This window comes from Platalea leucorodia (assembly GCF_965183815.1).
Source record: "Platalea leucorodia genome assembly, chromosome: 1".
In the NCBI taxonomy this organism is placed as follows: Eukaryota; Metazoa; Chordata; class Aves; order Pelecaniformes; family Threskiornithidae; genus Platalea; species Platalea leucorodia.
The window spans coordinates 58268239-58289473 of record NC_138823.1 but is presented as its reverse complement, the minus strand read 5'-3'; the positions used below and the strand labels follow the sequence as shown (position 1 = coordinate 58289473).

General features: G+C 38.4%; 1 protein-coding gene across 1 annotated transcript in view; it reads left to right on the top strand.

Annotated features, from left to right (window-relative positions):
* Positions 1-21235, top strand: part of SPIRE1 (spire type actin nucleation factor 1) — a gene marked incomplete at both ends in the record, with an annotated part of 130460 nt that overhangs the window by 77329 nt on the left and 31896 nt on the right. Inside the window, 3 exons of the mRNA XM_082318243.1 lie at positions 6806-6931; positions 17123-17206; positions 18305-18469. Coding sequence (XP_082174369.1) covers positions 6806-6931; positions 17123-17206; positions 18305-18469 — 375 coding nt within the window. The remainder of the gene's footprint in view (positions 1-6805; positions 6932-17122; positions 17207-18304; positions 18470-21235) is intronic.

The window sequence follows — 21235 nt, the reverse complement described above, 5'->3', positions numbered from 1 at the left end:
AATTGGCTCTTTTGAAACAAGCCTCTTAGAGAAGCAGGATGTTGTTAGTCCACTGTGTAAAGACAGTGTAACAATACACCTAACACATGTTCCAGAAACATCTGTATGCGGGGGGTGTATTTGAGGGGTAAAAATAGCTTAATAGCTTTCAAGAAGAAATGAGAATTTACGCAAGCGTAGCTTTGTCACCAAGTCTGCACTAGCATGTAAAATTAGTCAGTCATTGAAAAATTAATGTCAAAATGTCCAGTGGAAATATCATCGGCTCACAAAAACATAGGTTGGCCTTCATCTGAAGTCTGTTTTGATAGTCAAGGTCTTCATTCTGTACTTAGAAAGGTAATAAAGAGTAAGAATAGGGTTTACTGAGCATGAAAAATACAGGATTGGGCTTGAAAATTGAAACGTAGTCAGTAGCATATACTGTAGTTTGCTTTCCATTTCTTAACAACTGTGTAAGTTTTAAATGCTTTCAAAAGTGTTTGTAATTGTGTTAAATATTTGTAAGACTGGTTTCCCTAAAGATAGTATCATGTAAATGTAACAGAATACACATTGTCTTCACCTTTAATTGCTTCCGTCATTGGAAAAGGTTCAAGTTTATAAGTGAGACAGTTCAGTGAGGTGTCAGTCTTGCACTTGCTGTCCGTTGAAATTTTTATCAAGATTCTCATCACTGCTTAAATTCAGTCTAATAGCAGGCAAAAGTAGTTAAGACTCTTCAAATAGATGTGAAATGCATGATTTTAAGAAAGAAAATGAATCACAGTGCTCAGCACCTCAAGGCAATCAGCACCCGGAGGAAACGGTGTCAGGACAGATATTCTGTTTAGAAGAAAATAGTGGAGGAGAGTCCTCTACTGTGCACCAGCTTCATCCTGAGCGTTGTTGCATTGCTCAGGTTTTGCTTTGTATTTCTAAAAACAACTACAGCATATGAAAGGGCACTGCAGCATTTTGCAAACACAGTCTACCCACGTGAGTCTTTCAACTTTACTTACACACTGACTTAAGTTTTGACGCAGGAGAGCATCTGCAAACATTTGTTAGTCCATTCCTGTTTGATATTTAAGCGTATATATAAATAATTTGCTCAAGGCCTTTAATCCTCAGAGTTTGCAAAGCAGAGAGTAGTTGATGAAGATTGTGTGATGTAGACAACCGGACACTTCTTTAAGGATCAAGATCTTATGCAAAGCACTGTTCTCAATCCTTGCATCATCTAATTCCCATTTGCAGTTTTGGCTTTAATTTCAGCAGCTACTTTTTTTCCTTCTTTTTACAATCCTGAAAGAGGGAACCAACCAAGGCCACTATTTCATCAAATTGTACCTGTAAATTTGCTATTGTACCTTTAAATTTTGCTGTTGCTAAATGCAGTAGATTTGCTGCTGCATTTGGGTTTTCATATTTGAAAGGAAAATCCGGAAAGAAAGAATGTATTTGTTAAGTCATTTTATGGGGAGGATCACTTAAACCATTAAATTCTGAACTCGTGTAAGTAGAGAACTACGTAGTTCTTCTCTTGTCCACCTCAAAGCGGCGAAAAACATGATCAAAACAGCAATTACCAGCATGAGGGGAAAGCCTTAACAGATTGCTGGAGAACACTGAAATAATGAGGTAGATGTGCTTGACACCAGCAAACTAGCAATTTGCCTCAATTTCCACAAAACCTACCTTTGCCAATAATCATGTAAAATATCAGTTTACAAAGTTACAAAGCTTCTGCAGGTAGCTCTCCAGGAAGAGCAACTTTCTGTGAATACTTTCTGTACTTTCTGTGAATTTGTTTTGTGAATTAGTAGCTAACTCTGCTCCCATCCCTTTTGTCTTACCGCAGTCTTACCTCACTAGTATTCCCCTAAAGTCCTTTATCAGAGGGATCAGCTAGTCCTTGGCCCACTGCAGTTACAAGTGGTGGACCCAGGAGCAAATCTCTGCCTGGAAGGTTTGAGAGAGCAGCTGTGAACTGGTAGGGAGCGGGTGAGCTGGCTCCAGGTGTCGTGAAAGCCACTTCAAAACTTGCACTGTGCCCGAGTCCCATGTGCTATGCACAGGGGTGGTCCTAGCAGGCAGAAACATCTTACAAACTCATGTCAAAACACTTTTATTCCTCTGAACGGTCCATCTCTTAACGTTATTCTGGATAATAAAGTGAAGCAAAATGCTCAGTTGAGTTTTACAAATATACAGGTATTGTCTTGGTAAGATTTTTCCGGTAAGGCAGATGGCTCCTTGAAGTTCATGTTCATAGGAATAAAAGGATATATATTTTAAAAAAAAAAAAGCCTAATCACAAGGTCTAATTTATCTGCATGGAGATAAAATCTTTCAGAAAATAACCTTGACTTGGGAAGCCATCTCAAGCTGAGTTTTATTTTTTGAACCTGTTGCAGTACCATACTGCAAAGGATGAGGCAGATACCTAGTACAGTTGCATGTTCAGTGATCTCTTGGTTAAAGTAATTTCTTCTTCAGCTTTTAACTCTATGTTAATACTCCAAGGCTTTCAAAACACTTAACAAGCCTGGCATTTGCAGGCTGGTAGTATGTTTTGCATAATATCAATAGCTTGTCTTTGTGGCCCATGGGAAAAAGAAATCCTTTTCTTCTTTGTGGTGCATTCATACAGGCCCTCTTCCCAAGATGATTGCAAGTGGAAACACTTTTTGTCCTTTGAAATCTGAATTCCAGCAGGCCAGGTGTTTTCATGAAGCTTCTAGTATCTATCTAGCCAAAAAGGTTTTGCAAAACCTACCTGAATTTTAGTGGGTGAATCAGTTGTATTTTTTGTAATTTTATGGAGCCCTTGATGGAATATATTCAAACAGATGCAAGAAATGCTGTTTGATGTCTTCGGATGGTTAAATTGTGATTTCTGTTAGCACTGCTTTGGCTTGGTGTGTACTCTGTTTCCTACTCAATTGAGGATGAATTTGGATAGAGGAGCTGGCAAGGCTACGGTATTTACATAATGCCTTTTTTTTAGTGTGAACCCTGAATGTGGATGGAAACAGTCTCTAATCTTCTTAGCGATCTAAGCAAAGATTGAATGCTTTAGGTCAAGCTGGGTTTTGGATAGGCTCAGTTAGGAAAACAAAATTTAAAAAAAATCCCAGCTCTTCACAATGATTGCAAATGGCAATACTTACAGACCGAGGTAGTTAATGTTTCAGTAGTTGGTAATATTTTTGATATTTCACCAGTTTACAAAGACCACATAATTTATTTTCAACCTTACTTTTTAAGACTTCTTGGAAACAGAACAAACAGCCCTTGTATTAAGCTCTGGGCACTGTTCGCGTCATTCCCCTTGGGATAGTTTTAAGTTGTATCATGAGGGATGAAAAGGCAAGTGTCAGAATAAGGAGCATACAGAGGCTTCCTTTCCTCGATGAACTCTGAATGGCTGGAAAAGACTGCAGACATGATCTTAGTCCTTCTTGCACCACAACCGCTATGACATGGTAAGAGGAGGAGTTCATTAGGTGGCTGTCCTTTCATATATCAATTATTAAAACATTCTGACTGTGATTTTTGTGGTGTGTTACAGTAATATAGCTTTTCAAACACTACTATCATAAAATTAAAGGTGTGATTTTTAATTTTTTTTTCAGTGGATAAATATCCTGAACTCAGGCTAGAAGTGACATTTCATACTTTATTTGCCTTGCCTGCCTAGATTTTGCAGTAATTTTTCATATAGAAGCTATAGCTTGTCAGGCGCTCTGAACAACATGCAAATACAATATATTACAATGAAGGGGAAAAAAAATCAGTCTGTCCTATTTGCATTTTGCTTTTTCTTCAGGCTTACCTTACCCAATCCAAAAATTTATGCTAAGTCTCTTGACTTAATGTTACCACGAGGGGTTTTGTATGTAATGCATCTTCACATAATATAAGATCACTCTGAGATTGATTTTTCAGAACATGAAAGTTAGCAGGAGCTGCTGGCCCTCTTTTAATATCTGCAGCCTAATGTTTACACACCAAATGGTTAACTTGTTTTGTGGTTGCTTTTGTAACTAAGTTCAGCAGCAGGCATTTAATTTTTTTCTGCTTTACTTCGTGTTCAATAATAGAATCAAGATTATATCCATCCCCTGCTTGAACTTGCCACTGCTGCATTTCATTAACTTTCTCAATATTTGATGCAAATTGTTTCTAATTAACATGCTTCTAAATAAAGAAAAAGAGCATTCTTAAAAACCTGTGTGCAATCTGTATAATAACATTTTATTCTCAGCTATGAAGACTTGTACCCTTTTATGACCTTTTTGAAACTGCTGTTGTTATTATTGTTATTCCTGTAAGTGGTGTATTTTAGAATGAAACCCTTTTTATCTGTACTATAATTAATAAACAGAAATAGCTTACTGAAAACATAGCGAGGCAGGTAAGGACATGATTAGTTATTGAGAGAAAGGAACACAAATTAACCATACTCAGAATTTAGTATTTTAAATGTTCTGATTTTCATTAAGTCAATAAAAATATTTAACAGCTTCTATCTTTGTGGTATGCGTTGTCACTGTAGCATACATTAGAGGTGCATCTGTTTCATTTTTTCTCCCTTTACCTGCAAAGATGATATGATTTGCTAAAAAGGAAAAAAAGAAAAAAAAAAACGAAGAGGGGAGGGCAAAAGAAAAAAGTAGAAAAAAGAAAGGAGAAAAAAAAGAAAAAAGTGGTTTTTTTTCTGTCACCTATGTCCTTGTGATGATCAGAAATAAATTTGAAGAGTATAAGAAAATTCTGGCCATCATCGTAAAGCAATATAAAATTTGAAAGGGAGGAATCAAGGGCAGTTTTGTGAACATGTCTGCCTTGCGTTTCCTATATATAAGGAAAGTATATAGGAAGGAAGGAAAATACACGCACACACACATATAAAAATTTTCCTTATATGTAGTCTTTTTTACCACTAAAAGGAAATACATATGTGGGTACAATAATCAGAATAGGATATTGTGGGAGTCCAAATTGTGCTCGTAAAAATTTGTCAAAGAAGTTGACCAAATCTGACCACTGAACTTTGTATTGTTATACTAATTGGAAGAAAGAAAAATAACAAGGGGCCTATGGCCTTAGAAAGCAACTTGTCAGTGAGATTGAGCCAATCTGCAAACAAAAAGCAAACAAAAGCAATTGTTCAGCCCTTCCTCCCTTTCCCCACTCTGGCACCATACTCCCCTTGCTCCTTTTTGCCTGTGCGACTACGTGTGTGTTCGTGCCATGATGAATAATTGTCTCCTGCTCCACTTCCTTCACGTTGTTAATTTTTTGTCCGGGTGAGTAATCCTATCTGAGTTCGGGCACAAACTCTGGTACCAGCATAAGGGCATCAGTGGATGCGTACAGCTGGAGGCCACAGGACCACGCCTTTTCGTGGCAGTATGGATTTAAATCAAATTGAAAGCAACATGAGAAAGCAGCCCGAGCTTTACATGCATTGTGCCCCTTGTAACCACAGTGTTCGCTGTAACAACAGGAGAGATTTAGACAAATATGCCACTAGGCTAATTAAGGGCTCTTCTCCTAAAGAAGCTTTTGTCTCAAGCTTTAGTTCTGGAGATCTGAAGTTAGCCACCTACTGCCTCACGTTTTGGGTTGTTCTTAGTTTTAGCTCTACAGCTATAAATAACAGCTATATATGTAATAAATAGCTACTATAAAACCACAGTAACAAGACAAATTTTAAGGCCTTGGTTAAGGTTTTGTTTTATTTTAATATATACACCAGTATGATATGTGATATGGGTGCTCTAGTTTCAGCTTTGGGGTTTTTTTTGATTTAAAACTGTTTAGGGAACAAATTATAGATGTTATTTTATTCTGTCCATTTCCAGCCAAGATTTCCATAACTAATACAGGTGATGGATTTAAGTTAGGGGGAAAAGATATTACAACTATTAGCGTCAGCGCTGAGCTGTTCTACAATAGTAGAAGCTGGATGTTCACGTTGATGAAGCTGCATGTTGCTTATACCATTCAGGTTCTCTCTTTGAAATATAAAGGCTGGTTTCAGTGAAACTTCTCTTGTTGGAAATGGGAGCTGCACGTTTTGCTCTAAAACCAATGCTGGACTGACTGCTTAACAGTAGTTGTGAATGATTATTAGTGATTTGAGTAGGCTTTCAGAGTTTTGCAGGTTTAGCGTATATGAAAACATCTGTCAGTGTTTCTTGACGTCAGCCCTGCCTGTGTCTGGAAATATTCATGGATGTCTGAGGTGATGCAATAAGCCTGCGCGTCCATGGCTCTTGCTGATTTTTAAAATCTTTGTACTGCTTGAAATAAATTAAATCAGAGTTTCAGCTTGATGATTACACTTTACATTTTTCCTTGTTTCACTTTCCATCCTTTCATAAATTGGTAGGGATACAGTTCTCTTCCACATTCATAGGAAGCTAAACACTGCTCACCGCTGGTTTGAATTAAGTACATTTTCCCAAAATTTGATACTGCAAGATTGGTTTTTTCCTCGTCACAATTCTGTCCCTCTCTCTCTCTCTCTCTTTTTTTTTTTTTTTAATGAAAGGCAATGTCTTGGTCTTCAGAGTTTTCCAGGATGTGGTCAACCAGTCCCCTTACCGTCCTTATAGAACTCTTCTCACAAAATAAATGGTAGCAGAAGGTTTAGAAAATACACCCCAATTTCTGGCTAAACTTAAATATCTCATGGATTTTTGTGCCCTAAATATTCCATTATATTCCCTTTCGTGTTATCTCATGCTCTGTAGTATTAATGAAAGCAATGGGGCATTGTTTTGATATTGCTGTTTATTTTTCTTTCTAGCTGTGTGCTGCTCACTTGCCAACACGATCAGAGGCACCGAACCACTATCAAGCCGTATGTCGGGCTCTGTTTGCTGAAACAATGGAACTGTACACTTTCTTGGCCAAAATCAAAAGTGCAAAAGAGGTAAGCAGTCTGAGAAGGTTTTCTGCTTTTGAGCTCATTACTGTGTGAAGTAGGCTTATAAAATCACTTCTGTACCCAGCCAGTAGTGAATATCAGGTGCTTGAGGAAATTATCTGTAGTGTTTACAGAGAGCAGTTCTACAGCTGAGTTTTTTTTTCTTTTGGACTGTGACCATTTACAGATGTCTCGTAGAAATTATTAATTGCAACTAGTCTATTTGGCAGTAAAACAGAAGTTTTTCTTCGAGGGTTACACATTGCATACATGCATCCATTTCTGCATGCGTGTATGCAGTGTATTTGAGTCTAAAAACTTCTTTGGTGTTTCGGGGATGTTGTGAAGCGTCAGAGCTTTGCCTGTTGTTCCTCAGCTCTTTCTCAGGCCTTGTCTTTGGCTGAGAATTATCTGAGATTCTTCTTGCTCGTATTTTGTCCTCGGTCAGCAGCTTCCCTTACCTTTGATGTATGGTTGGCTTGTTTGTCTGTCACATCAGCTTCACAGCAGAGCCAACTAAAAAAAAGAAAAATTTCCGCCTGTAGGTTGTGATGCTTATGTTCACTGCTTACTTGGTTGTTACTGTTGACTGAAGGGCCATCCTATGAACCGCTGCAATTAAATGGTCTGGCTGAAGAATAACTTTGAGGGTGGGCGGGTGATTTTTAATGAAGACAGTTTTAGTGATCTGGCCTGCAGAATGGGTCTATAAACAATAGTATTAACACAGTGCAGGTGTTGGTTGCATTGGAAAACTGCTGGGTGAGGGGAAGGGCAGGAAGGGAAACATGCTTCTTAAAGCTGGTTTCTTCACCGAAGCCAACCTGTCAAGTAATGACACTTCTGTAATTTTTCTTTTTAATAAATCCCTGAAGGATTTTCTTTTCTAAGTCAAGAGCTACAGTACCTTTGAAAAGCAGGATAAGATTTTACAGGCTGATCTAAAGATTTTGCTGCTGAAAGAGGCAGAGCTGTTCCACCCACGCACACAGGCTCCTGCTGCTTTCCTTCGGCTGGTTCTAGGAGACAAACACAGCAAATACCAAAAAAAAAAGGAGGAGTCATTCCTTGTTGGGTTAATGAGCTGAATCAGCTCATCAAAGGGTCAGATGAGCCTCAGAGCAGCACAAGAGAGCTTTTATCCTCCTGCTGGTGGTGGAAGACGCAAACCAGTCAGAGGCAGAAGGGACGGGTCCTGTCTTTTCTTCCTAATCAAGATGCATCCCTCCAAGGGGGAGAATCCTTCAGAGACGTTTTTCTGTTGCACAGGGTCACGTTTCACCTCCGCTTTTCCTCCAGTCCTACTCAAACGGAAAGCAATTTTTAAACTGAAGTAGTATCATATAAGGATAATTTTGACAGTGTCAGCATGGCTAAAGAGCCATCTGTCTTCTGAAGTGCCTGTGTTACAGTTCATCTGCATCCAACGCCCCTGATACAGAAAGCAGACAGGGTACAGTGTCTCTGTGCTAAATCTGACTCCTGAACCTTGATGATATTAATTTCACATCTTGGCTTTTGACTGCTCCTTAGTGTTCGGACCATTGGATATACTAATTGAGGGACCTGTGCTAGAAACACCTCAACTAACAGCTATTGCAAAGTCTACATTAAGGCTCAAAGATAAGACCCTTCGGAGTTGTTCTTTCTGCTCAGAGAAGACTTGTGCTTCCAGTAGTTCTTGAACATTTTGGCCACAGTAAGCAGTAATAAGGCATCTCTGTCATCGGTGTCAAAGTAAAATATTGTGTTTCATAACCATTTAAAATTAAGTCTTAACAATAATTTTTTATTCCATTTATTAAAAAAGTAGAGGGGTGTTTTGAATTTACAAATTATGTAATCACCTTGTAATTGGACATAAAAACCCAACTACATCTGATCACACCATAGAGCATACCATGAGTTAATCCCAAATGAAAGAAACCATTTGCCTCTCAAAGGCTATTAGGGATTGATTCAAAGCGCATTTAGGTCAAAGGAAGTAATCCTTGTAGATGGAATTTTGGCCTTGCTGAAATCAGTAAGACTTTTATTGCTGCACCTAACCAAGGCCAGAATTTTGATCTTTGGATTTCATTTTACTCTGGATCAGTGCCTCAGTAGGCATACAAGAAGTGGCCAAGGAAATTATCTTACAGGCAGCTTCTGTAATCTGAATACTTTGGTTTTATGATGCGCTTGATCCTTGCTTATAGCTTTTATCCAACTATACATTTGGAATGTATTTATTTTTTAAAATAATGCAGCATACAAAGAAAAAAATAGGTATGAACAAAATACGAGGTGGAATGCTGTAAATCTTGTTACAATATTTTAAAATGACCTCTATAGTTTGTACTTGAGGCAAGCAGGAATCATATGATCACACTAGGCTTGTGCCAGTAAAAGCTGTGCTATTGTTTATATGCTCTTCTCTCTTGCAAACACATAGAAGAATCTTAATTCATGAGGAATACGATTAAATACTATTCAAGTCAATAAATTCCTCTTTCTTTTCCTTTTGTTATTCTCATATGAGTGTTGGGTATAAAGGAGAGAAACACTTCATACTTCAGTAAGGATGTTTTGTTATCTTGAATTTGTGGTGTTTGCATTGGCAGATAACTGGGGAAAAAAACCCCAAGTTACATACATCAGCTCCAATTAAAAAAACCCATATACTGTATAATATTGTGTTTGTGACAGTGAAGGTGCCAGGAATTTTAAACTGTTAGTTTATTTCAAAAACTGACAGCTTTATTCGGAGATCTTCCTTTAGAATCCCTCAGACTTAGACACAGTTGTGGACATGAGAGCAAAATGAAATTAAAAACACTAAAAAGGGGGAGAAATCCTCTAAAATTACTTAAAATAACTTTCCTATAAGTAAAAATTATTTTGAAATTCCTTGGATTCCTTCTAGGGCCATTGGATGACATCTGGGTATCTGTTTTCCAGATATATGAAGTACGTAGTTTTTGCTCAGTAGGCGCTTAAACAGCCAACTTCACTGTAGTGGAAGGGGGAGAATTTTTATCTGCAGAAGTTCACTTGCCAGGAGTGGACCAAATCTGACCTATCTTATGCTACAGCCCAGGACAAGTTTAGAAGGGAAGTACACTGTGAAAGAGGCAGAAGAAATATTGCTGTGATGCTGTTTTCAATTTGGCACTATAAAAACTGGTCAGGATTTTGAAAGTTACAGGATTTCGTGAGGGATAGGTCAGGAGGCAGGAGGGATAGGCCTACAGGGTTGTAATATGTTTTGTTGCTAATATATATACTGAGTAGTCACGTGCTCTTCAGTCTGTCATGTAAACATCACTGTCATATAACAAATGGAGTGTAGTTTCAGAAAGGGTTTTACTGGCATGCATTTGGGTGAGTGCATTAATCAGAAATGATGAAGCAATGAGTGAGCTGTTCAGGTCATCTCAATGGATGTCACATAAAATGTTTTAGGCGCTTTGTCACATACTTGATGCCATGTGGATTTTATTGCCAGTCTGATTCCCTGTGTATGAAAGGTCAGCAGTAAAGCTGACTTGCAGACAGGGAGGTGGTACTTCCATTCTTAAAGAGAATGAAATGTTTAATGTAGTGGATGCACAGGACAGGACTCAAGCCAGAGTTGAGAAAGGTGTGATACTACTGTTGCAATAGTAAAAAAACAAACAAACAAAAAAAACCCCAATAAGAGTAGTAAAAATACATATTCCTGTGGAATAGCAGCAGCAACTCCAAAGGTAGGGTTGAAATTAAGTTAACTAATCTGATCTAACTTTGCATCTTTTTGCAAGGTGAAGTTTTTCTAGCAGGTTTACTGGGGCGTTTTTCCAGCTTGCTGGCAGCATCTGTGTGCTGCTCAGGCTCTGTGAAAGGTGCCCTTGTTGCAGATCCACCCTGGGTACCATCTGCTGCCATCCAGAAGTGGTCTTTTGATGGGCCAAGACCTCCTAACTCTGTGTCCTGCTGTTTAAGCATTTACAGCTGATGACAAAAATTGAGTACAGCTTGTTTCTCATCTCAAGCAGTGAGCTTTTGAAGTTGCAATTGGAAATTTCCACAAAAAGGGGACCTGTCTTTTTTTTTTTTTGTTGTGTGTCGGGAAAAATGGTCAACAGGTGGAGCATGCATGTGTGGCGAGGGGGAAGATAGTTTGAATATCTGCTACAAATGGGCCTTATGTAAAAGAAACAATTAATCTTTTTCAGGATCATCTAAAAGTCATTGATATCACCTTTGTTGGCACCTAGCCATAGACAGAACTGTAGGACAAATAAGCAATGTCCATGAGATAAAGCAAACGTTCCTGCTGTGGAGTATCTGAAAAGGTCACACACGTTGCTCAGAAATGGCATCAAGCGTGACTGAGAGATACAGGGAGAGACTACGCAAGTATGGGAATGCAGAAATTGCTGCTCTGGATCAGACTGGGGATCCACCTGGTCTGCTACATACATTGTGAACCTGCTTTATTGAGGGCATATCTGCCCTTGTCCTCCTTCAGCTCCCTGTTACTGCCCAGTCTTGCCTTCTACTGGAGTTAACGCTCCACGTGCACTTAACGGCTGAGTGAGCCAGCAATGTGCCCTTGTCGCAAAGAAGCCTTACGCTGTCCTAGGCTGATAGGGAGAAATATTGCCAGCAGGTCGAGAGGGGTGATCCTTCCCCTGGTGAGGCCACAGCTGGAGTGCTGTGTCCAGTTCTGGGCTCCCCAGTACAAGGGAGAGATGGACATACTGGAGAGAGTCCAATGAAGGGCCACGAAGATGATGAAGGAGCATCTCACATATGAAGAGAGGCTGAGAGAGCTGGGGCTGTTCAGCCTGGAGAAGTGAAGTCTCAGGGGGACCTTATCAATGTGTACAAACACCTGACGGGAGGGTGCAAAGAGGACAGAGCCAGGCTCTTTTCAGTGGTGCCCAGTGACAGGGCCAGAGGCAGTGGGCACAACCTGAAACACAGGAGGCTCCCTCTGAACATCAGGAAACACTTTTTCACTGTGAGGGTGACCGAGCACTGGCACAGGTTGCCCAGGGAGGCTGTTGTGGAGTCTCCATCCTTGGAGATATTCAGAAGCCGCCTGGACATGGTGCTGGGCAACTGGCTCTGGGTGGCCCGGCTTGAGCAGGGCAGCTGGAGCAGCTGACCTCCAGAGGTGCCTTCCGACCTCAGACGCTCTGTGAGTGGTACCAGTAAATGCCAATGCCAGCCTGTAGCAGAGCTAAGCATTTGTGAGTGGGCAGTGGGTGATAAAGTCCACAACTGGTGCAGCTGCTGCTAAAAGACACCATGTAATGCTGGCCAGCATAAAATGCAAGAAGTGGCCAGTAGGCAGATGTGTCTTAATCTGCTGCAGTAAGTTTGAATCATATCTCAACAATTTTTAGAGATTGATGTACTCCCTAAAGCATCAAGATTGATATTCCTTCCAAACTAATTAAGACTTTGTGTATTTTTATAATTGCGTACATCTTCGATTGCAGCGAAAGTCCATGTTCATCAAAAACTCATCCATAATTTCATTATCCACAGTATGCCTTGTAATTAAGTTTTTGGTAGAATACAGATAAAGCTCCCAATCTGTCATCTTTGTACTGTTCTTTTAAATCATGTTGCCTTTCATTTCTGTCCTTTCTGATGTAAAAACATAATTCTTTCAGTCTGCCCGGATATATTTCAATCTGATCTGTATGAAAACGTAAACATACAAATTCTAATTAAGTACCTGAGTAGAAATGAAATGGTTCCTTTCCTTTTTTCCTAGTTTCATGCCATGTAAAGACTCAATTGGAAAAAAGTTAATTAAAAAAGTTGAGTGTTACTTTCCATTTAATGTGGCTATACTGGTGTATTACTTGTACAAAATATGATAATAGAGGTAGTTAATAGGTATCTAAACAATGTTAATGGCTAACTTATTTTGGAAATACGGTCATTAGCCAAGTTATTCTTAATAGTCTTGTGACCATAAAAGCTGTTGAATACCCTGCTGCTTGGATTTTCAGAAAGCACAGCTGGAGAAAGAAATTGATTCACAACCTTTTCTGCTTGTGACTTCACTTTTGCTTACACTTCCAGGCTTCTAGTGAAGCTACACTTCCAGGCTTTTGCAACTGTGTTGTCGTCAGGCTTACAGCCCCATCATGATTTGTTTGATCCCTCAGTTTAGGAGGTTTAATAAGGGAAATGGCTGCTGTTTTGGTTTTGTGGTTTGTTTTGGTTTTGATTTTTTTTTTCCTTAAGTGATGCAGGCACCATCACTCAGTAAGTGTTACATGCGCTTGGTTTGGGGTTTTTTTGCCTCTTCTTAAACAGTTATGTTGAGCAGCGTGGTGACGATTGCCCTTTCCAGAGCTGAGCAAAGTGCGTCAACCCATACCACCATCTGTGAAGACCTTCGTCTGATATCCACTCGAGAGGTTTTCAGGGACTGATTTAACTGATCCTATTCCCACAATTGAATTAAATGGGGTTTGGGTCTTTTCAAAAAACTAGAGTAATGCTGCTGGCCAAGTCCTTGGACTTTAAACCCAAGTTGGATAGCTGAATATATAAAACCAGTTTTTCTCCTAGGTGCAGGTTATATATTTTTAAATTGAGCATAGAGGTGCAAGAATATTTTATTAGTTTCACAGATAGCAGTGTAAGAATTACTTGCATCAGCAAACAAATGTTTCCTAATTAAGAATATAAACTGGAAACTGCAGTAGACTGTTCTGCAATTGGTGAAAGACAAAGTCCAGATCTGGATTCCCGAGAATACCATCTTCCTTAAAACGTTGCGTTTTAGAGAGCATTTTGTGGAAGGGAGTCTTTGATGCTGTGCTGACAAGTGTCTTATATAAACTCCCATCTGTCACCGAGCACAGGAGAGCGCATCTCAAATGTGGGACATGCAGCAGCAGCAGCAAATCAACTGCCTGCTTTTAATAGTGCAGCAAGACATTTGAAGACATTTGGTATTTTTTTTACTAGCTTTTGTCACAAAATGCATTTTTTTTTTTTTTAAAAAAAAGGCCAAATGCTGTAATGGTTTAAAAAAAGCCAAAGCTGTTGAAACACTTGCTTCCTACACATCCAGCCCTTATTTCCTGAATGAATGCCCAGGCCATAACAGGTGAATCAGGTCTGTGGTATGGGTCTGAGGTTCTGAGATTGTTTTGAAAAACCCTTTTAAGATGTTTCTGCTTTCTAAAATGGAAACCCATTTAGGCCATGTATTTATTGTACTGTAATAGCTCTTCTTAACCCATTGTCCCAAGGGTAAGTACAAGTGGCTACAGCAGCTGAGGTTACTCGCAGGTTTTGGATCACAGTTAAGTTCTGACAAATGGTCTCTTGTATTGTAAATGTGTTGGTTTCCATAATTTACGATTGAAACAGATGCCGAAACCCACTGATGCTGGCTGGGGGTGCTGGAGGGAAATGATAATATTTCATTTAGTCTAGAAGTCTGAACATAATCATTTGTCACAGTGAATTTATTCCTTCCTAACCAGCACCTGACAGGTGCAGAAGACTTCAAGAAACCTTCCTAAGCACCAGCTGCAAGGATAGAGCACTTGCCATTTCTTCTCCCCAATCTTCCAAAGCTTTCTAGCTCCTATAATGATGGAAATTCCTTTCCTTTCTACTGTTCTCCACTAATTGCATGGTGAGCCGTGTTTAGGGGTCTGAACCAGGTGCCGGTGAGGGGAATGAGCTATCCCTACAAAGTGGATGTCTGTGCCAGTATGAAGGAAGCAGCTGGAGCATTTGGCCAGGATGGGGAAGAGTAGGAGCTCAGCTTTGGCAGTAGCCTCTGCTTGTATCAGTGTATTTGGATCATAAAACTGCACTTTGAGAGACTTACTTCTCGGCTGGCAGGTTTTGCTCTTGCAGCTCTGCAGTGCGTGGTAGCCAGCATCACTTACACCTGTACTTTCTCAGGTAGAAACTCCCCCTCTAGCTATGTTCCAGAGAAACTAATTAGATGGTTGCCTTATTTGGAAGATCTTTCAGCTGTTCAGGGTTATTTTTTCTCCCCTTCTTATTTTCTGCTGTTAAAACAGGTTGTAATCTTTTTAGCTTCATGGAATATTTATGTCAGTCAAAGGCATGCACCTTTGGGCATAAACAAGCCTAGTAAACCGTATGGTAGGGAACATGGTCGCTGAGATGGGTAATTGCCACAAATCTTGTTGAACAGTCGAAGTGAAGGACAGCAGCTGGGACATGTTAATTTTTAAAAAATTAATGGGTACCTTCCAGTATGGAAAGGAGGAGCAAATCTGACAGTTGTGAGCTCATTTACTGGAGTTAGCTTTTTGATTACAAAGAGGAAAAGGAGAAAGTATCAGAATGATTTTATATTTTGCAGTTTATCAATAAATGTTAGCCATTTGCAAGAAGGCAAGTAATTTACAGTTCACAGATACTGTATTTGAAATGATTACTGCAACTGTATGATACAGAAAAGAAGAAACCCTGGACAGCAAAGTAGACATAAGCAAGGCCTTTACGTTACTCGTTCCTTCCATTTTTCTTTTTTTTTTTCCCCTTGGAAAAGGGTGATTGCCTGTAAGTGTCAGACTGACTGCTGACCGCAGCGACAGGACCAACACAAGTTTCCATAAAGACATTCTTTCCCAATTGGGTATCCTGTGGTGATACTGCAAGTCGTGCCAAAACGTTCCCACATTGTCCCATGATATATTTGCTTCTGTGGTGTAGGTGATTTATGGGTTTTTTTAGAGTCTTCCTGTAAATAATGTATTTTATTTTTATAGGGCAATGGTAGTATTTCTTATTTGATATGAAAGCAAGTGTGTTACTTACTTAAATAAGACAATAAATAATCCATCTGCTCTCTTTCCAAAATTTCTGTGGTGGCTGACTCACATGTGCTATCTTTGTAACCGGGTTTGGTAGATACTTGCACTCTGTTAAATGTGCAAGTTAAGCACTCTTCCAGTGCTTCCATCTCTCCCACTGAAATGCTGGCAGTTTTGGAACTAGTTCCAGGAAAAAAATTTTTTACAAAACGTGCTTATTTTCAATTTTTCTGGGAAGCTCAAAAGCTAAATTGAGACTGATTGTTCAGTTCCATTAAAGGAAGAGCTTGAGTGCTCAAAAGTGAGAAAAAGATTTTTGATAAAGAAATACATCTATCAGACCTCCGACCTGTTGCTTTAGTCTCATGAAATAAACAAGTAGTTAGCAGGGGATTTAACTACCTATTTTGAATACATTAGAGAGTACTTAGAAAACAGATCAAATTAAACATTGTTAAAGATGTCCTGGAAAACTCTCTGTAAAAGTGGAATGGAGTACTGAGAATTTGTTTGTACTGCTGATTCCAGAACATTTCAATACAGAAGTAAACAAAAAAATAGCATTTTGAATATGTAGTTGTTTATGTGTATAAGATCATTTCCGTAAAGCCACAGCCTTTTAAATCTTTCGCTTGCATTTGTCTGTGTGCAGGCTTGCCTGTTCTTTGGTCTGCTGTAACTTTTAATCATTTTTCATATTGTTGTTAGTATGAAAGCTTTTTTTTGCCCCTTTGCAGACAACTTTTCCATATTTGCATGATCTGACCTTGTTCATAAATAGCGGTTTTTAACTTTGAAAGATCTGTTTCTCTTCCTTACATGATTTTATTGCTCAGATTTCAGAATCTATAACCATGTTATACAGACTACTTAATATATATGCAAGTCTGTCACTATTCAGTTTAAAGGATTTTTCATAGTTTACTTCTCCTCACAACTTACTTTCTGGGAATTTCTCCTTCTACAAAAATGAGGTGTCTCAAATTCAACAAATAACAGTAATTTTGATATGAATGGGATCTTTACCAAGTCGATGTTTTCTGTGTTGTAGCTTAACAGACCTGCTAGGTGGTTGGGTTTTTTTCTGTGCATAGCCCAATTTTAGGAATATTAAAATTTCTATGTATAGTTTTTCCTCTGGCATGCTATTATCTGAAGTACTTTCATACTCAAAACTTAAGATTTTTTTTCCAGCATTTAAGGTCCACTTGTCAATTAAGAGAAATATATTAAAATAGTATTTCAAGTTACTTTTACAGTATTACTATTCAAGTCATAAAACATTCAGTAGAATACCCAAACAACATAATTCAACAGATATAAAAAATTAAGCTTCAGTTTTACTTGAGAGTAATGCCACCATTCATTTATTGGCTCATTTTCTTTTCATTGGCAGAATCTGAAGAAGATTCAAGAAATGGACAAAGAGGCAAGTGATGAATCCAGCACAGATCTTGATGACTTAAAAAATGCTGACTGGGTAAGACAACAATTGAATAGTGATTCAGCAGCATTACTAGTAGTTTATATTTCTTTGTAATGCTTACCTCAAGTTGTTTGGTTTATGTTAAAATCAATGTCTGGGTTTTTTTAACGTATGAATTAATAGTGACTCATGACAAGTTAGAACCAAACGGAGCCTCAACCTTCCTTTGCAGACAGATGAAACAATACAAGTATTCAAGCATTACATTTTTTCTTTAGACTGTTTTTATGGAGAAGCTTTTGCAATTCAAAAAGACTGGACATTTAGATAGGTATCATGCTGACTGCCCTTCAAAGGGGCAGCCAGGCCATAGGCAGAGCCGTCAGCTGAGTTTCTCCAATGGTGAAAGAAAAATGTTACAGAGAAACTCTTAACAGAAAGTAGCTTGTTTTATTTTCTAGTTACTATTTGTGCTAGTTCATAGAGGAATATTATGAGGTTCTTAAAAGTACTTGATTTCAATCTCCCAATCTTCTATCCACCACCTAGTCTTCCTCCTCTCCAGCCATTCTCGCTGCCCAAAAAATGAGAGGGAGGTGTTAGTGTGTGGTGTTCTTACAGGCAGAGCAAAAGGAAATTGAGTACTGAGAGGATATTGCTAGACCTTAGGATTTGGAGTCCATGCCAAAATTTCTATTTGAAGAACAACTGCTGGGAAATCTTGCAAGAAAGTTCTGGCCCTAAGGGAAACAAAGTTTCAGATTCAATCATTGTTTTAATTCACATAGTATTAGCTATAAGTCTAGAAACTTTTCTGACGTGCTTGCAGTATACTTGAAATGGAAATATAGATGTGTGATATGAGAATTTCAAATCTTTTTTCTGTATTATCTTAGAGATGAACATCACTTGAGGTGAGACTGCGGTCCTGCTGAGTTACAACAAAGTTTTGTTACACTCATGAGGGTTAAAAATAGGCTTATATAAAATAACTGCAGATAAAATGGGGTTTGGTTGATGTGTTAAAAATAAAATAGTACAGCTGTACGTATTCGGTGGTGTCCTGAAAGGGGAATGAACAACTTTGGTTTAATCTGAGGTGTTATTCAAGGGTAAGGTATCAAATAAAACTTCTCTCTCTTTTCTCTTCAGGCGCGTTTTTGGGTACAAGTGATGCGAGATTTACGAAATGGAGTTAAACTTAAGAAAGTTCAAGAGCGTCAGTACAACCCACTCCCAATAGAATATCAGCTCACACCATACGAAATGCTGATGGATGATATTAGATCCAAACGCTATACCTTAAGGAAGGTCATGGTAAGTCAAGAGAATTACTAGAATTTGTCAAATCTGAAATGTTATTTTTCTTTTTTATCATCTTCTTCTCTTTTTTTTCTGAGAACCTTGAAATTATGATTTCATGTAGATAGTAATGTTTATGGTTTTTATATGACATCTTAAATTTATGTAGTACATTGAGGGGAAAAACATGAAACCAACAAATGTTGTATATTTTGTTTTCCATATGGCAGGCATTTAAAATTCTGGAAGACATACCTACATATCATCTGCTTGAACAAATGACTTGTATTGGTTTTATGATAACCTTAAGAGTCATATCAAAAGTCCTGTCACGCTTTCCACTGAGAGATTGTTTTAGGCTTTTCTTAATGGGGAGAACATTTATCTTGAGTTACAGCATGGTTTTTGGAATTCCAGAATGTAAAGTGCTACCACGGTGTTACATGAGTGATACTGTGACAGGAAAGGAAAACCTACAGTGGTTGAAAACTTATATTATCTACTACCTATATTAGAGTGTTTGAAAACTTATGTTACCATGATCTGTTATAAAATGTCAAGTAATACTCTATGTAAAAAATTTTAAATCTTCAATTTGTAGAAGTTGAGCTTAATTATTTTCAGCATATCCTATTGCTGCTTTCAAGTCAAGACAATATGCCAAAGCAAGGTGAAGAGTGTTGATGGGTCTCCTCCTAGATACTCATAAAGGTGCATGTAAGATTGACTTCAGGCACTCTTTTTATCAGAACCCATTTGATATTTACTGGTGTCTCCCTGTTCTTTCTTTCCTTTTGGTTTATATTGTGTTCAACATTAAGATGTTCCTGATAAGCTAGCAACTGATCTAAAGGGCTCCTTATCCCTAGTAGGACATTTTAAACCCCTTTGTCAGAGGAAGCATTGTCTTAGAATATTCAGTGTTCAAATGTATTTGCTTTCCTGACAAAACCTTTGTTAGTGAGAAAGCCATGATTCCACCAGAAAAATTCAGAGATGGGGCGGGGGAGGGATGGAGAGACAGAAAGTGTGTAGTTTGTTCTATCAGAGATCATTAGAAAAAAAAATAAAGGAGGAAAAATTGGAACAACTACATGGGGAGCAAATAAATGAGTTCTGTTATATATGTAAGTCTTTTTATGTATGCGCTGAAAGTACTTTCCTAATCAAGATCTGGATTTAGACCATCAGATTGTATTTATTTTCTGCAGCAGATGTCGCTTAAATGTTAGATCAAGAGGGTAAAATACGTACCCAGGTAATGATGTTATCTGTCTTTCCGCTAACAGTTCAGAGAACTGTGCTAAGTGTTCATACTACCCACTGCAAAAGAGGAGCAGTCCCCTCAGGACCTTGATTACTGTATGCAATCAGGATAGTAGTTTTGTTTGAATGGGAACCCCTGGGTCATCTAATTTTGCTTTTGTCAGACTAGCCTTTAATTCGTCTTCTGCTGAGCAAGCTCCTGCCTCTTCAGAAGAGATTTTCTTCATTATGTGGTAGGTCTTGGAGGCACAGCTGCTCCTCTGCTGTATACAAAATCCCTGCAAGCATCTATTTTTGTCCTACTATCTTGTCTGCCAGGTAGATTGTCCAAAGTGACCTCTGGCCATAAACATGAATTGGGATTACAGTCAGCTGCAGGTACAGTACCTGTAGTGCTGTCTGTGATGCAATCGCTGGCTTAGTCTGACAACTGCTAATGACATTGTGTTAGAAAAATAACTTCTTTCTTATTAGAAACCTTAAATTCAGTAACTTGGATTCTGCTGCAGGGTCTGCTTGAAGAATGCGCAAAGCATGCACAATAATAAGAGTGCAGCTCAACGTGAAATGTGTGGAGCCTAGAAGGATTCAGACAGAATTACAAGTTTAGTTAGATTGCATAAATACAGCATCTTTTAGCTGGCCATCATGGGTCAAAGCTGATTATATGTATTCCCATCAGAGAAAACTGTCGTGGTTCTTGAGAAGAGGAGAAAAGGACAAGAATCCTAAATCTGTATTTCAAGGCACCCTGGGAAAGATGGATTATGTTCCTTTCTATCAGTGAAAACGGATGTTTGGCAAAATTTTTACTAAAAGCAATTTTTGCTTTAAATTTATAGGTAGTATTTTTAGACTTGGGAGCTTGTGAAAATGCATATGCTACTAATGATAACAAGAGATTAAGTAAATTTTTTAAGTAAATGAGATGCAGCATGAAGTCTTTACTATTCTTTTTATTAATGTAATGCTCTGTTTAAAAGAGGTGCTTGATCTGTCCCTGACTGCTCAGTAGTCTGAGTAGAAATTAGGAAAGGAACAGATGTTCTTATTAGATATATTACTTAGGAACTATTTTGGTGTTTCAGGCTATACAAAGTGTTGAGTTAGCAGATGCCAATAACTGGAGCTGTCTGTTCTCACCCATATTCTGTCATAGTGCAAATATTCAAAATGTTTTGAAGATGTAAAATGTCAAATTCTAGGCTTTTTGTAAATAACTGGTTTCATTAGTTTCAGTGACGTTGGCTCTTCTATTTCAGTACATATGAAAATAGTTTCAAATTTGTCATCTCTCTATCCCTCCGATGCAAGAATCCTTGTTTCTATCGTTGTTGTGGGGAAAAAGATAACTTTTCATCCTGGCATTTTGTAATCTTTGCATGTCTAACTGGAGAGATTTAATGGTGTTTTTCTCCTATGGAACACTCACTCCCAAAAAGTTAAAAATTGTGAACACTGGTAGAGTCAACACGTGGAAATGGGGAAATTTAAGAACTAAATTACTCTTACAGG